The sequence below is a fragment of the Xiphophorus hellerii genome, chromosome 8 (genome assembly GCF_003331165.1).
Source record: "Xiphophorus hellerii strain 12219 chromosome 8, Xiphophorus_hellerii-4.1, whole genome shotgun sequence".
NCBI lineage: Eukaryota > Metazoa > Chordata > Actinopteri > Cyprinodontiformes > Poeciliidae > Xiphophorus > Xiphophorus hellerii.
The window spans coordinates 13,987,017-14,004,624 of NC_045679.1; the positions used below are offsets into that span (position 1 = coordinate 13,987,017).

General features: G+C 37.2%; 2 protein-coding genes across 5 annotated transcripts in view; both read right to left on the bottom strand.

The window, feature by feature from the left end:
* Positions 1 to 17,246, bottom strand: part of rnf208 (ring finger protein 208) — a 31,357-nt gene extending 14,111 nt beyond the window's left edge. The window contains exon 1 of the mRNA XM_032570053.1: positions 17,182 to 17,246. The gene's annotated coding sequence lies outside the window, so the exon portion shown is untranslated. The remainder of the gene's footprint in view (positions 1 to 17,181) is intronic.
* LOC116724387 (sodium/glucose cotransporter 1-like) lies at positions 806 to 17,315 on the bottom strand. 4 transcript variants are annotated; one of them, XM_032570044.1, is made up of 16 exons: positions 17,182 to 17,296; positions 16,929 to 17,070; positions 9,288 to 9,359; positions 7,837 to 7,941; positions 7,641 to 7,700; positions 7,448 to 7,552; positions 7,252 to 7,357; positions 6,749 to 6,829; positions 6,445 to 6,653; positions 5,259 to 5,394; positions 5,057 to 5,164; positions 4,818 to 4,968; positions 4,563 to 4,731; positions 3,557 to 3,772; positions 2,232 to 2,346; positions 806 to 2,118 (listed from the first exon to the last, which is right to left on the bottom strand). In XM_032570044.1, the coding sequence occupies exons 3-16, from the start codon at positions 9,354 to 9,356 to the stop codon at positions 1,901 to 1,903; spliced, it is 1,848 nt and encodes a 615-aa protein (XP_032425935.1). In that variant the 5' UTR covers positions 9,357 to 9,359; positions 16,929 to 17,070; positions 17,182 to 17,296; the 3' UTR covers positions 806 to 1,900. The 4 variants fall into 4 exon arrangements, with proteins under 4 accessions (XP_032425935.1, XP_032425934.1, XP_032425933.1 ...); XM_032570043.1 differs by lacking the exon at positions 16,929 to 17,070 and having other exon boundaries at positions 17,182 to 17,315; XM_032570042.1 differs by lacking the exons at positions 16,929 to 17,070; positions 17,182 to 17,296 and adding an exon at positions 9,669 to 9,930.
* Between the last annotated feature and the right edge of the window lie 293 nt (positions 17,316 to 17,608).

The following is a 17,608-nucleotide window of genomic DNA, read 5'->3' on the forward strand; positions in this document are numbered from 1 at the left end:
AGTAAAAATACATTTAAAGATAATTTCTTAGTCTCTGTTACAATGTTTTGGAACATATACTGTACATGCTCAGAAATGTTGTGTGCTGAGTAGAGAGAGTTTTTTAAATATTATTTTAAAGGGACAGTATTATGTATTTTCCAGGCACATTTCCATTTCATCGCACATTTCCATTTCATCGGTAACTAGGTTACCTTGAATTGTTATAAAAATGCTGTAATTATTAAACATGACTTAGAAGTAATTTGACTTCATAATATGACACCTGGAAATAGGCCCCTGTTTCTTGAAGAAGCTACTGCTCTTTCTAACGCTGCCTTGATATCATTATGCAGACTCAGCAATGCCTTTCTGTTATGCTGTTTATAACCATAAACTGAATGTTTGCTGATTCCTGCTGCTGCTAGTCTGGTGGAGCTGTGTGGGGAAGCGGTGATCTGTGAGGAGGAAGCTCCAAGGTTAAACAAAATCAAAATGTAACCTTGGTCTCTTTATGGCTCATTAGTTTTATGTATAAAATCTCTTGAGCTGATAATTAAAATTTGATTTATTGGTAAAAAAACAAAATGTTCTGTCTAATAAATACTAATTAATGACCTTTGACTTGCTAATTCTTAGATAACACAATCTGATTGATAGTCTTATCAGTTATTCAGTCATGTACAGTTCCTGGATCAGGAGGTGATGACTGAGGAAATCTTATGGAAGAACGTGACCACTGTCAAGGCAATGGTAATAAAGCATTTGGTAACAGCATGCTGGTTGCATTGAATAAATGTACAGAGTTAGCTAAAAAAGAACAAGATAATGCTGTAAATGATATTTTTAAGAAAAATAAAACATCATTTAGGCAATTAAAAAGGAGGAAAGTAGGCATTTACATTTCTTTGGAGAATAAAAGCATTTGTGGTATGACAGTTAGGCAAAAAATTAAATATGCAAAACAGGCAACAGTGAAAATCTATTTTACATTTTTATTTTACTTACAAATCATTTTACACCACTAGGTGGAAGCAAAGAGAGTCTGAGTACTTTCTAATAATTCCTAACTCTCTCTCCCTGAGATGGCTTTATTCATTAACACCTAAAACAACACACACTGTTATGTGTATGGATGTTAGAAGTGGCAGCACTTGTGGACTTTGAGCACACAATATGAGAAAACCCAGCTGAAGTCGATGAATGAGGTAGCAGACATACATTCTGAGGGAATTTACAACCATCTTGTTTGTCCTTTAGTGGTTAAATATTACTAACTTCTTCCAGGTACATAGTTTTTGTCATGTTGTCCCTCTTTCATAATGACTTAATGTAGCATCTGGTGATATAAACAGCAATTGTCTGTAAACTTAAGAAAATAAAAGGCATTTATGTTTTCAGTCACAAAAGACAAGGAACTGCAGATAAAACAAATTATTACCTAATGTGTGCAGTATCACAATGAACATTTGCCAAAAAATACATTTTCTAACTTCATGGGAAAATAAAAAGAACAAAGTTTGAAGCTACTTATATAAGCTGTTCTGAATTACAGAGCTTTTCTCTTTGCACCACGACAAAAAGACACCGTCCCATATTTGTACATAATGGGAATATGTACAAATATGATAAGATGATATTGAAGTCAGAACAAATATGTGAGAATTTGGACATCCTAACAAGTTTGATGCGTTAATATGTTACAACTTCATTTACTGGTTCACTCCAGGTTACAAATACCAGGAAAAAGTAAACTGAAAAGGAAGATGCTTTGAGAAAAATACACTTTGTGTCCTACGTGAGATCAGCTGGCCAATACAGAAAGAATGATAGCACACAGGATCAGCGTTAATGGTTTTGTTATAATTTAAATCCATGCAAAATACAGTATCCAGGACCACTTAATGTTTATGGGGTTTGACTAACCAAAGTATCCGTGAAAGAACACAGCGACACACAGGAGAATGACGGCATTTGCATTGACAATGTTCCTCCAGAGAGGCTTCTCTGTTGTATCTGTTAGCTGCTTCTTCAGTTCTGCTTCCTCCTCTGGAGTAAGTTTTGGTGCCTTTTTGTTCTCCTCCAGGCCACAGAAGGACATTAGCATTTTCTTGAAGAAATTTGGCTTTTTCTTAGGTTCTGGAATAAAGGCAAATAGATTTTTGTATTAAAATAAAGTCATGTAAAAAAATACAGCTATCTTTAAAGCAACTTCAATCTTATAAAGTGTAAACTATATATGTTCTCTATACCTTTTACATCAATTTTACTGTCGTCGTCGTCATCATGATCCCCAATCCAGTCATCCGGATCAATGTCCACCCTTTCCTCTGTACGGTTCCTCAGACTCCAGCACAATCGGTACAGCTGGGAAAATAACACAACATATTATGTGAGACAAACTTTTCAGAGCTCATAAAAATGTCCAACTAGTGGAGCACAAATCGTGTATGTTGTATAGGTTTAAAGCAGCAGGATGTAATTTTTATAAAACAGTCGGATTTATACTCTTGCCTGTTGACTGCTAGAGTGAGGCCCCAGCACCCCTCTTGATCCCACAAGGATAGACATATTGGATAATATGTTTATTCATGATATGTTTAATGGGTAGATGGATGGTTTTTTTAATATTTGTTTTATTTGTTAAAACTATCACTATGTTGTGACAGTATGGTACGAGACACATGATATGTGAAAAAAGAACAAATACTCTGCTTTGTCAGAAGGAACTTCTTTGAGCCAAGAGGAGGGTCTTAGTGCTGTCAATCACCTCTTGTACCCGCCCCTAACACACTCCCCCTTTCTCTCTGATGCACTACAGCTGGTTCACCACAACAAAGACTCCATGAATGCTTAGGCTAGTTAGCATGGCCATCGATGATGGCAGATAAATGGTTTTCATAAAACAGGATGCTGTTGCACATTGAGCACCATGTACATGAGGATGATTGACAGTGCTTAGATCCTCCTCTTAGCTCTGATTGGTTGTTTCTGACTGGAAGAGATGAATTTCTGCAGATGACAAAAGGAAGTTGATCTTTTCACAGATTGCCTGTCTCATATTATACTGTCACAACATGGTGACAGTTTTAACAAATGTAAAAAACATATTTTTATAAAAGTTACATACTGCAGCCTTCAGTGAACAAAGTCAACAAAGTAAGTGAAGTGCGTTTTAGCAACTGGAGATTGCTGCAATTGATATAAACATGAATTCTTCTGCAAATGCATTTTGTTTTTTGATTGGTGTAATAAAGAAAATCTTGAAGCTCATGGAGACGCTATAAATTACAAAAAAAGTCTTCAAAGAACAGTATTCTTAGCTGCTAACTTCTTCACCATCTTAAACTTCACTCAGAAACTGCATACTAAGATTTTATTTTACTCTATTATTTTACTTTAACAAGAATTTGGATATAATGTAATCATAAGCAGAAAAAAATGTAAAAGAGTTTGTGCAGGAAGTTCATATTCCCTTTCTGCTGATTGAGGTTCACAGTGGATAGTCTTCCTGTGAACAATTACTGATTTGGAAAGTTACAGATTAAGCTACTCTTATCACAAAGCTGTCCCGTACATGCTTGTCATCGATGGGCTTGGTCATTAGGGAGATTCCAAGTATGAGGATGCAAGAGACAAGGAACAGGATCATCCCAAAGTAGAGGTAGTGCACTCCACAGATGATGGTAGGACAGTCACTCGGGTTAACACAGCTCCCTGTCCCATAGATAAACTCTGTGATCATCCTGGATAATCCTATTACTAGGCCAATTGTGAGTCCGAAAAAGGCACCCTGTAAAAAGAAGAAAGAAAGAAGACGCACTATTAAAACAATAATCCACCTACTGATGTCTAGCTTAAATCAATACAACTCTGTAATGGTATGCTGCATCAATAAATTTGGCTTGACACAGAAGCTAAAACAGGTAAGACATCTAATTCTGTCAAAAGATAACAAAAATCCTCCTTCAACATAACCCTCCCAAATAACGTTACATCATCTTTGGTTGATGTGACAGAAACTAAAAATACCTTTTCTTTATAACAAAACAGAGATTTTTTGTGGCTATAAATTACAGTATCAATAAAGTATATTTGTGTTGTGTTTCGTTAGGAAATAGTCACTTCTGAATGACTGGTGTGGGTCCACAGCCTTAAAACTGAGTAAATAAGAAACTCATTAGTACCCATAGTTTGTTACCTGATGGTCACTTTGAAACAAAAACTACCATATCTTTTTATTTTTTCTATATGAGGAGGCTAAAAAGAGTGATTCATTGGTTTTCTCTCTTAAAGACTAGAACCACTATCCAGCTCTGTTACACCACAGCTACAATTCTTCTCACAGCATTAAACAGGCATTTCAACCATTGCAGGTCCATGATGTGCAGAGCCTTTCCAATAAGAAGCTTTTTAACAACCTCAGTCATGGTGACTGACTGTTCTTCTCCAAGTCTCAAGAGGCTGCCTTCTTTGTCCAGATGACTAAATTCAAGGGATCAATAAAGTGCTTTTTCTATCAAGTGGTAATATCCTCAGTTCATGCAACTATAAGATCAACTGTAAACTAAAAGGAAACTCACAGTTTCATTAACTCGTTTACAGAACATGCCCAGCATGAAGACAGCGGCCACAGGTGGAGTGAGATAGCTGGTGATTGACTGCATGTAGTCATAGAGCTGACCACTCTGGGCTGACTGCACTATAGGAATCCAGGCAATGCTTATTCCAATAAGGATTACAATAAACACCCTGAAAGGTAGAATAGACAAAGAGTCATGGCTAAAGTCAAGCATACAAAAAATAATCATATTAGAATCAAGCGAAAACGGTTTTACCTGCCAGCAATCATCAGCTCCCTTTCTTTGGCACGAGGACGGACCTTAGTATAAATGTCCATGGTGAAGAGAGTACTAGCACTGTTAAATATTGAAGTAAGGGAGCTCATTAGAGAGGCCATCATCACTGACAGCATCAAACCCCTTAGACCTGAAGAGAGATAGACAAAGGTTAAAGAAGACATAAAGACACAAATGTGTTGATTCAAATTTTAAGACAATGTTGTTGATTCGCTCACCCTTTGGCATAAGATCCACAACCAGTTTGGGATAGGCAATGTTGGTGCATCCAACTTCAGCTCCACAGTATTCATTACACTCTTCCGGGATCACACATGCCACCACATCTGAATGTTTTAAGAAATTGTTTAGACTTTATTGTTGTTTTACAACAGATTTTTTCCTCAAGACAACAGAACTTGGAAACATCAAAACACGCACCAGGATACAAGATCCTGCTTATCATTCCAGGAAAAACCATGAGAAACATGGGCAGCAGCTTCAAGTAACCACACAAAATGCAACCTGCTTTCACATGAGAGAGATTCTTGGCTGAGAGACAACGCTGGACAATCACCTGCACAAAAAGATGGACAAAATATTTAACATATAGGTGTTAAATACTTAATACTTCTACTGTATCAAGAAAAATATTAGAATGTCTTAGCAGAGCTGTTGCTGCTTTATGTCATTTAAATTTCCTCATTCAGAAAATCTCTGAAGTAATTTCAATAAATTGAAAATGGTTGTGGTGGATGTGCCTGAAAATGAATAATTATTTCTGTGCATGCAACTTTAAGTGAGCAGATAAAGCACAAACATATTGATGATTTCAATTTAAGGCAAATGGGGCTTTTGAGATGAATCATTTTAACTGAGCCATATATTAATAAATGGCAATGTTGGAAAACAAAAGCTAAGTAGAAGTATGACTCATAGTAATATTAGGGTAACGACTATTACATGCAATTACATACACTGGACATTCCTCATCTTTTGTTAAAAAAAACATGGCAGACGTGACTGTTGACAGTCTTTAGATTAGATCATACAGTATGTCCATTTACCTACACTTTAGACACATTTAGCATAGCTTGTCGTGCACATTACATAGCAACAGAACATAAACATCATTCACTATGACTAACATTATTTCAACAACAGCTAACCAACAGAGACACACACAAGTACATTCTCTCATTTGAAAATCGGTCAAATTTGCTCTGTTTTACATTTACTGTTGGTGTTAAAGTAAAAAAAAAAGATGCCAGTATTCATTTGTGAACTGAAGAATTTGTGTCTAGGCAACTACAGGTCCAAGAAATCTCAGGAGTTTAGCAAAATATTTGTAAAGTAATTGCAATTCAGCTCATAGATCACTCTTTTACTCCAAAGGGCTGTTATATGACATGGCTCTTCACTATCAGCTGGCAACCTTAGACCGCCTCAGTGATTCTGTCCAAAACAGGCGAGATAAAAGAGCGTGAATGCGCATACGGTTATGTAAAAATCAACTGGATGAGTTTATGGCCTTAGATTGTTTCTGGTATTCAGTAAAACCTTTTTGCTGAGTCAGTGGAAGTAGAGCATCCACACAGTCAAATGTACTGATTGTATTTTTACTGACCTGATCAGCACACCAGTACCAGGTGGCCTGGATGGTGAGTCCAAACACCATGCCAGGCCAAGGCAGGTCTCCTGTTATTGGATCTCTAAAAAGATGGAAGGCGTCTTTCCGAGGCTCGTAGCACTCTGCACTGATGTTAGTGGTGTTTGTGGGAACTGCAGTCATGTAGCGTATCTCGAAATTTTCATAGCCCCCCACTTCATTGAAAGCTGAGGGTAAACAGGGAGAGATGGTTAGACTATAAAACAATAAAACAAATCAATAGTGCAAGATAAAATGATAAATAAGGATTATTGCTTATTACCAAAACCCATGAGAATGAAGGATCCAATAAGCATGATGATCGTCTGTAAGGCGTCTGTATATATAACTGCAGCCAGTCCACCTAAGATAAAACATGGCGTTAGCAATATGTAACATTTTTTATTCAGAAGCGTAGACAGTAACATGTGCACTAGAGAGAATAGGATTATCTTGTTTTTATGTAAGTGTTCTTTTCCCGCTTGTGTTGTAAAAGTTATGTGAAGGTATGTGTGGATTATTGCAGAACAGCAATTATTAGAGGGCTATTTGAGTCTTATTGTAGTCCATGGGCAATTAAGCACAAACTCACCACAAATATACAAGCCAGGAAAGGAGGAGTTTTCTTTTTACATGTGTTTTTTGATCTACCCAGTGCATTCAGCCTTGAGAAGACTTTACCCTCACTCAGGGTGTCTTTTACATAGATAAGACTTTTTGTAGGCTAGGTTTATGAGGAAAATGTTGATCTCCAAACAGGAAGTGAATTTCTTCCTGAGGATGCACCTGTGACGGTGTACAGCGCAGTAATCGCCAATAGAGCGATAACAGCAACGTAGATGTTCAGTCCAAGAGCCTGCTGGATGAAAATGCCACCAGAGAACATGTCGGCCTGGGAGGAGACAGAAAGGATCTTTTACTTTAATTTGTTAAATGCATTGTTGAAAGTTTCAAAGATTAGAAAAAGAAAAAAAAAACATACAGAGATCTTTGTGAAGACGTAGAGGAAGAGGGAGAGCACAGAGAGATAAATACGAATGCGCTGTCCTCCGAACCTCTTCTTCAAGTACTCAGGCATGGTGATCACCTTGACAAATTTGATGATATTTTGCTTTATTAAGGCACAATGGCTGTAATGGGTGCACTTTTCAACAGAAAATACACATGCTGCTTACCCCAGCTTTGATGTAGATCGGCACAAAGAGATATCCCAGAATAACGACAACAATAATAGCCTGGAACAAACAAAACATGGCAAAACATTGAAACAATCAAGAAAATATTAAACATTAAAGGAATTTTTAATTTTCAATTTTTTTGCATCATGAGATCTTGAATTTCCTATTTGGAAAACAGACCACAAATACTGACGTTCCACTCAAATCCACCAACGGCAATTCCAGCAGCTGCAGCAGTACCAGCGATCCCTACAAAGTGGCCGCTGCCAATGTTGCTGGCAAAGAGCGATGCTCCGATCTATAAAAAAGAAATATCTGTTTAATTTACAAAGGGGTCCCAAAACAATCAATAAATACCAGATGATTTGCTCTGCTGATAAACACATTTGGAACATTTTCTGTCTTTAAGGCCCAGAAAAGATGATATGACATCTCATTCAGGACAGGTTTAATGCAAGGAATGCAAAAGTTGTAGCTCATGTCCTGGATGAGACTGTGTGTGGAGGCTCTTGAGACTCTAACTCTGACCACAGCCCACATCTTATGAATCTCCGAATAAAAAAGATTGAAAAGGCTCTGCTTGTCAGTCCTGTTGTTGTGGAAAAATCGTTTTCTATGTCACTTTTTCCTTCCAGTCAATTTTCTATTAACCTGTTTGGATACAGTCCTTTGTGAACACTCAGCTTCTTTAGCATTAACTTTTTGTGACTTTCCTGACTGATATTGTGCTAGACATCTGTCAAATCAGCAATCCTCCATAAGATTGTGTAGGCCTTAACTTGGCCAAACCATTTCTTATTGGTGTTTTTTCTTTCTTATTTTGTGGGAGGCATGGGTAGTTCATTTATCATTACTAAAATCATCATAATGAACCCTATTCACTAACATATATAGATAGTATGCAGTAAGTTTTTTAATTTGATTATTGAATACAATTAACTTTTTGATTATGTTGCAATATTCAACTCCTCTAAACTGTGACAATAAAAAACTTCACCTCATTATGTTTTATAGATGGGAGATCATTGTCTTTCTTATGAGGTTAAAAGTTAACTCGGGAGTAGACAAGATCGACTAAACCACCTCATTTACAGCGTTGTTTAATTTGGTCATGTTTACAGGAATGTATTCTTTTTTCTGATGTCTTTGGTCTCATCTGTTAGTTTTTACAAAAGTCTCATGGTTCCACTCTTGTTACCACTTTGCAAACCTGGTTTTTCAGTGTTCAGCATTCTCTTGCAAGCCCATCCTAACAAGCCAAGCTTCAGTAGTTGTTTTTTGTTTTTTATATTTTTCCTTTTTTATTATTTCTTCTGACTAATTCTTCTATTTAAGGCCTCAATTCATATTTGCCATGCTGGGTCCTGTGAAGCTACAGATTCAGCTTCATTTCAAAAGTTTCCAGCCTATTTTGAACAAAAACAAAAAATTGGATTTTTGCTGCTTCTTTCCCATTCAATCCAATCTAACGTGTATGTGACCAACATGTCACCCCTGGTAAGGAGAGTGAACTTTTTTTTAATCATACCTATTTTTCATCACAACTGTAATAGTTCTCAAGGCTGAGAACTAGCAAAATAACAAATCAAGAAAAAAAATAGCAAAAGAACAAAACATGTTTCTCATTTGTTGTCAGATACCCACTGGCCACCACACCATACTCCTCCCTGCCAGGAAAAAGCCACCCACAGTGGATCGATTGGTGCGGACCATAGCCTGCAACAGGACAAGGAAATACATAAACTTTTGCAAAACAAGCTTATATATTTTAGCTCTAAGTTAGTGTTCTATACACTGAGCAGCACAGAACACCAGGAGTGGTATACAGGTTAGCCATGACACTCCTTTATGATCCATTATTGTGCAAAAAAATTGTTTAATCTGTTTATTTTACCTAAAGCAGCAACAAAAAAAGCATTACATTTTTGTTGCAGTTTGCTTAAGTAATTTACAACTCATAGCTACACAATTGTAAATAAATCATGTAAACAGACTTTCAACAAGTTGACAGTTTGCAACACTTACAATAATTCCCACAGCCAAGACAACCAGAAAGTAGATGACAATAACAGAGATGTCAGCTGCATTGTTGATGCGGGTGGTGGGAGATTGACTCCTTTGGTTTTCTAAGGAGCGGGAGAATCCAAAATATTCCCAGGCCATTTTGCTCAGAGTGGAAGTGTTGGATAGGAAAGCTGTAGCAATGAGTCCACTGTGACTGAAGCACACTATCAACACTTAGCTTTATATCTTCTGTTTGTGTGTGGGGCAGAAAGAGGGAGGGGAGAGGGCTGGTTAATAGTGTATGTGGAGAAAGGTGGAAGGAAAGGGGATGTATGTGAAAACAGAGCTTTACTTTCAGGCCGTTTTGTTATAAATATTAATGCAGCAAAATGTGTAAACCTTTTGGAAATGATAAGGCTAATCATCAATCTTCAAGGGAGGAACAGCCACTGTTGTTCCTCTAACAATGATTCTTGCAGATGTCTGGCTATCAAATCACTGTTGTTCATCTTTAACATAAAACATATATATAGTATAAGTTTAGTTATATACTATATGAATATACAGCAAATGTTAACTTTAACTTTTCTACGTAAAACAAAAAGGAGCAGGAAGCAGTGATTCCACAAATCTTGTCACTTTCTACTCAGATAGATGCTGATGTAAAATTTTTCACTTTAATAAGATGTTTCTTTATGATTACATTATTTTTTACAGTGCTGAGTGTAGAGACAGTCTTTTTGTGATTTTCAGCTGATTGTGTAAGTTCTTTTAACAGCAAAAAATTCTCCAGAAAATTTATGGAAGGAATCTACTGATGATCTAACTTAATATATAATGTTGCACATTAACACTATTGACATAATTCACTGATTCACTGTAACAATTTTGCATCTGTATACAAAGGTGAATGAAGAAATGTGCCAAAGACCAACTAATATGTTGAAATAAAAATATTTAATAACTCTTATTTATGGTTCAAAGAAAGATTTTGTCCATAATTAAAAAATTCTCAGTTATATAAAATATTTATTACTCCCTGACACCTCTGGGCTCTGCCAAAAAAGATTGTGGATTTTATTGTAGAAGTATATCACAAACAAATAGCACCTAGTATCACCTTCAAACCATAGTGTGAACATTAAATGTTCTTGATAATCATTTATTTTTATCTGTGTGTTAATAATTAGCTCGTGGAAAAGACTAGATAGCTAAGATACAAAAAGAAAGAGAAAACCCTTCCAGCCGATATGCATAATGAGATGCTAAATATTACATTTAAAGTATTGAGACTTTTAATAATTTTTATTAAAGTTAAATAGCAATTCAAATATTTGTTTGGTTTTGTGTAATGAGAATAAATTGAATTTCACCCTTTAATTTGTTCAATCTGTAAATAATTACAATTTGAAAATTTTCAATTTAAAAAAGCGGATTCTCACAAACAGACATTATGGTCATTAAATGGCCATTATGATCCTCATCTTTTTATAGACAATGCTAAAGACAATAAGGCATGTAAACCAATTCTATGGGACTGTCTCAAAGCCTTGACATATAAAGTGAAGTGTTTATGCAACTCATGACAAAAGTTTTTAAATCCCTTACTTCTTGTAGGCATCCTCTCTTATAAAACTTTTTTTGCTCCCTCTTTCTCTGAAGTTGTTTTATTGTTTCATTCAAAGAAGTTTTATGATCTGAACTTTAAAAAAATCAAAGGTTATATCAGAACAATCTTATCAACTTCGTCTGTTATTCTTGATGTATTTAATCATCAACTAAAGTGCATTTCAAGCTGCTTTTCAGGTTCTTGTCTAACTTTTTAGCAATATTTTCTAATAACAGTAAATAATTACTCCAGATTTATTAACCGACTCAAATACTTCACTGTTGACTTTGTAAGATTGTGCTGGATTTTAATTTTGCGAGAAGAACTGAATAAATATGCATGCCACATTTTTCAGATTTTTCTGATCCATGTATGTTTTTCCTTCCACTTTTAGAGTTATACATAACTTTGTGTTGATCCATCACATAAAATCTCAATAAATTACCAGAATATTTGTTGTAATATGTGGGGGACCAGTTGCTGGGGACTTTAGATCAAGGACCCCCCCTCCGACCCCTTCCATTAAAATATGATTCTATTCTCTTTCCTATTAATATTTTGTTTTGTTATTAAAAAGCACTGTGTTTCATTGTCCATGTTAAGCTGAATATTCATATATATATATGTTGGTAACTATTCTGGCTGAGAGTGAAATGAGTTTAGAAAGGCATCAGTTTTGAACAGGCGCTTAGGGCAGCCTTGGGTCCTAAGTTTCTGTGTTGAAGAAGCTCAGTAGAACATAGCAGCCATAGTGTGACGCATGTCGGATTTATGAATGTTGTTTGTATTTTCAGGTACGCCGAAATAGTGAAAAAGTTACCAAAAGGCATTGTATGTTTGTAACATGAAGTAGTAAAGTTTCATAATATGTCGCTGTATTAATAACGGAGATATGATTATCTCAGTGGAGACAGCTAAGCTAAATCTCTGTGTTGAAGAAGCTCATTAGAACATAACAGCCATAGTGTGACGCACGTCGGATTTATGAATGTTTATATTTTCATAGAAAAAGGAAAGTAAAGGAAATTTACAACCACCGCATGTCTCGACATCACTTTTGTTCGAGTGTGCAACAAATACGATGAAGTACCATGTCTACCAGCAAAGTACTATCTTAAAGTTCTGGGACCATTTCAGAACTCTTGTCATAATGATATATACGTTTTTGTATATATTTCAAAAATACAAATTGGTCCAAGTCATGGTTCAATTTTTAGGTGCTTTGCTCAGATTAGCTCTTATGAGAAGTTTTAGTGACTGTGGCCTCAGACGTAGAGGGACTGCATGCAGTAAATAATTCAGTGTAACATGTTTCAGGTGTAGGGATAAAATATGCTAAATATACATAAAGATTAAAGGTTGTCTGGTTATATCAGGATGTCTCTCCTATAATTTAGGAGATAAATACTAAATTTACTGTTGTTCAGAGGATGTTATCTAGGAAGTAAGGCTTACTTTTAACCCCCATCTCTTCTTTACCATCTTCATTAGCTTATACTTGTGTGTGGAACTCAGATTATACAAATGTATGAGTAAAATATGCCTGTAAAGACGTTCACCATAAAAGCAAAAAAAAAAAAGAGAACAATTCTAAAAACATATCTAGAAATTTGTCATGAAATTATGCAAGAGTGAAAACAAGTAGAGTGAAAACAAAACACATTTTTCTACGATGAAATGTCTACTGACCATCTTAAGCATGTGCATCAAGGCATAGCAATCTTTGTGAGAAAAAATTGAGAATTTTACTATTTAATATGACTCTCTAGGGTAAATTATAAAGCAGTGCTTCACCTTCTGGCTGAAGGAGGTTTCTTGCACAAGACAGACAAAGTTTGTCACATATCTATTAAAGAACTGATGAATGCCTGGGTACCTCAGCATACAACCCCACAAATTAACCAGAAAACAAAATCTTTTTATACTTTAGCTACATATACAAAATATTTCTCAGTTTTAGTTTTTTATGGATTTAATAAACTTTTAAATAAATTGGATTGCAGAGATTTTCTTTCTCTTGAAAACATTTTGGTCTATTAATGTTTGGATTCTTTAGGAACCCATGATGAAAAACCATGTATAATTTATTCCATTAACTAGAGTCATTAACTAGAAATAACAAAAACAACATTTTTCTTTTTGGGGGGGGGCGTTGAGAACAAATTGATAGATTATAATATTATGGTTTAGTCATTTAAAAAATCAGCAGTGCTGTTGTTTGTCAGTACAAATTGTAGCATCCAGGACTAGACTAAAGAAAATGTTAGATATGTGTTTATAATACATGCTCCATTTCATTTGTTTGGATTGAATAACATGGAATAGCAAATGCCAATGTTGTTATTGGCATTTAATAACATTTAAACCATTTTGACATTAAAGACTCCTTTATGAGGTTTGATTCAATTTGAGACAGAAACCTTTTCAAATTTTGATTAGATTCATAAGTAAGTATCCTGACTTTTAAATAGTTTTTTGCTGTATAACGTCGTATGTATTCTGATAGCTATTCTTTGTTTTGAGTTGTCATCTTTTATTTGTTTTCATTTTGAACCACTTTGAGATTTTTGACCTGTAAAAGCTGCTGTGTAGAAAAACAAGTTTACTTACTCACTTTGGAATATCTCGAAGTCTGAAAAGAATATCTTCTCTTAATTAGCTTCTTACATCTCTGTGTCTCCTGATTTGATTTCAAAAGACCGCACAAATGCTGAAATTAGCTATCGTTGAGTTTTCTTACGCAACAGTGACTGGAAGGATATCAGATTTTTGTGTTTTGTTATTATTATTATTATTGTGGTCAGAAGGGATCAAATGTTTGTATGCCTATATGTTAAGAAGATGAATACAAACAGTTTGTTAAAATAAATTGATTGTGATTATGCCTAATATTTTGTTAATAAAGTCACCAGACAGCTTGGGAACCCATTGAGTCAGAGAGAGACGAAGCAGCTAAAATTCCCCAATAATTTGGTTACGGTGGTATGAAAATGACTGATGATTGATGGAGGCAGCTTGCTGATGGGTCAGCTTCAGAGCTGCTTCCTCCTAGTCGATGAAGGATTATATAAAGAGCTCATCTCTGTACATTGTGTAAATGGCTCCCCAGTGTTTTACTGTGTCCACACCATGGTGGGTCATCTACCAGCAAGAGGAATTATTACTAATGAAATTACTTCAGGCATTTGACCTCGACAAGAAGGAGGAGGAACTGACCACAGAGATGTCGGAGGAGTCACTCTCAGCTGCAGATTCCTTTTACAATTAAAGACACACAGAGTTGCATTCACACACACATGCACACATCCATCCTAGAACATTCTTACCCTCAGACAACTCCATCATGTACAGAGCACCACCCTTTTACTTTCCTCCAGAGACAAACAATCTGATAGCAAACTGATGGGAGACGATAAAAAATGAGTATTTTTAAAGGCGCCCAGCATGTGATGGAGCGGAGGAAAAACACGAAGCAGCATTCTTTTTGATAAAGAAAACACCACACATGTTCCCTAGAGACTTTCACACGCATTCACTCACATTCACAGCTCTGCCCCGGTCAGCTCTATCACACAAGACGGAGTCCACCTGTGTGGATGGGAGCCTGTGTCGGCACCATGTTCTGAATGAGTCATTGATAGGAGTGTGCATTAGTATGTCGTCTCCCTGTCAATCAATTATCCACAGAAAACTGTTTGTTTGTTGTTGTTTTTTTTATCACAGTGTCATCCTAGATGGAGCGGAGGATATGGGCATTTATGCCCCCGATGCAAGATGCCTGCATTATGCCAAGATTGTTAGCTATGAGGACATTTGAATTTGTTCTCAAACAGTTTTCTGGGGAAGACAAAAATGTCAACAAATCTCTTCTCTGACCTATGTGAGCTATAATGCTGCGTGTTGGCATTATGTAACATGTAATGACCTTAGTGTGGTGGGATGGTGTTCCACCCTCCCAACTATGTGCACCAGGTGTAGCAAGAAGCGCGCAGTTGATTGGTGGGCGGGTCAGATAGCTTTATAGCTGAGCAGGCCGCTGCAAGGTGCATGTGTCTTTGTTTCCCCTACTACATGTCGGCTGCCCAAGTGGCTGGTGTGCTTGATCCTTTCATCTGAATCGTAAGTGCCATTTGTACCATCTGTGGCTGGGATTGTGGTTGGGTTTTGGTGCTATACCTGCCGTGCGTTTCTGCAGCGTTGCTTGGCTGGCGTTAGCGGCTCCAGCTGGAGGTTGTTGCGGCGTGCGGCTTCCATCTAGCCCTCGCCTGCTGATCCGCTCTCTCCCTGGGTCGGCTGTGCTACCACTCCTGGGTAAGCTACCTGTTTAGATTTAAATTTACTTTACCTGAATCCACAGGTTTTCTAATGAGTTTTTTGATTTAGGATTGTCTTGGAGTTGCAGCGCTTGGATGCTCTGCTGTCTTGTTTTGCCGGTATTGGTTTGGGCCGCTCTGAAGGAAACCTGTTGCTGCTCGGACAGGCTGAGCGAGCGGGGCAGGACTCCTCTGGCCCCATTCGAAAGGCATTGAAATTGGACAACACAATTTGTTCCACCGTCTGAAGTACTTGTGTTTTTTTTCCTTTTACAGTTTGTTTGCTTATTACTGAAATTACTAATGAGTTTGGTTTCTTTTGTTTTGATTTACTAATTTGTTTTTGTTTGCATTGCATGTTTTGTTTGTTCATTTATTTTTTTGGAATAATTCAAATTGTCCCTTATTTCACATGATCCCTTTCTTTTCAGGGACAGAGTAGTAGGCCCGGAGCCATGTTTTTAAAAAGAAATGTTTTAATGAAATGGTTTAAATAAAATATTGTGGACTATTCCATGTTCTGGTGCATCTTGTTTAAAAAGACCCCCCCTGCTGGTCACCTTAGCAGGATAAATCCCATGATTTACTTTATGTTTTTCCATCACTGGATATAATTAAATTCCGATGATGAACAGGACTGACTTTATGCTAAAGTTGTATAACCCTTTGCCCTCTTGCCGATTTTTCACACTTCCACTGTATAATGCCGTCCAATGTTTATGTTTTTATCTTGCCGAGGTGTTGATTTGAATAACAGTCTGCTGTCATTCATGGCAGCAGACATCGGCCATTTTGCCTCTCAATTCATTAAAGCCAATTGCTCTTTGTTCTCGCCTGTGTTGTTCCCACGCCAACATGGCAGAGCTGCACATGCTGCTAAAAAAAATAAAAGCACGAACAACGCATCCCTCTTCCTGACACAGACCTCATTGAAGATTTATGAGGAAAAGTGCCCAGGCTTTTCAATAACGGCCGCGGCTCGATCGATGAGAGCAAATAATTAAGGATGTCTCGTGCAATTTTAAAGTGGACGGCATTTGTGAGACTTTGCAGAGTCAAACTGCTCGGGTCTTTAGGCAACGAAGCAGCTGCTGCCGCACACGGCTTTGCACAAATGGGAGGGGTGCAGTTTGGATGAAGCAGCAGTTATGCAATAGCAGCGTGGTGCACAGGGTGCTCTCACTGCAGCGCCGATGCTTGGCCATTATGGAGATGCATCTGTGCCTGCTGACAAATACAGAAGAGACTATTGCTTCCCCCCCAACTCTGCTATCTGCCTGGGCAGACATCTGGAAAATGTCACAGTAGCCCACAGGAAACCCTCTACATTATCTCCAACCAAACTCACACATGAGCTACCTCAAGTCATCGTTTCCGTCTGATAGGCTTTTCATCTCTGCCGGTAAGAAGCTGTGGCTCGGTGGGCGTGATTGGTTTGTCTTCACTTTTACATCAGCGTGTGAACATAATGCCTTTGACCCAGATCGACATGATGAAACATCTGAGCAAAACATGGCAATGACAAACCAAAACAAAACACAAGCCTCCTTCTTTCCCATGTTTGTACAAATCTTCACATTGAAAGAGATGTAAAGCTTTGTCTCATTCTCACCTGTCCGCTTTACGTGGTTGTCATAGTCCATTCGTTTGCTGCCTCAACAAGCTGCTTGTGTTGGATGACAAACTGCTTTGCCTTCTTTGTTGCCTGGGTGAGGATGCTGTCTTCCTCTCTCCTGTCCATCTCTGTTCTCAGAGCATCAACAACATGGAGGAAATGTTAAGATGGAGGAAGCTGTTGCAAGGTGGACACATCAGTCTGCTTTCATCAAGCTCAGCATCATCGGCTCTCTGGTCTCGTTCTCCTTCACTCTTCCAGTCTTTTTCCTTCGAGTTGGAGCTGAAATCTTTCTTCCCGTGTCCTTTTCTCCATCCCAGTTTGTCTGCTTCTACTCACACATCATTTATCTTATTCTGTGCAGAGACCCAAGCTTCTTCTATGTCTCAAATGTCGCCCCAGTATGTCCTCCTTTCTTTTCACT

Bases quoted from the DNA above. Each gene is read 5' to 3' on its own strand.
- LOC116724387 (XM_032570042.1), bottom strand. From the start codon at position 9,806: ATGGCCTGGGAATATTTTGGATTCTCCCGCTCCTTAGAAAACCAAAGG. The intron at 6,830-7,251 runs GTGCATCCTCAG...GTTTTATCTTAG, and splicing joins TGCGCTGTACACCGTCACAG to GTGGACTGGCTGCAGTTATA. The intron at 6,654-6,748 runs GTAATAAGCAAT...GTTTACCCTCAG, and splicing joins CTTCATTCTCATGGGTTTTG to CTTTCAATGAAGTGGGGGGC.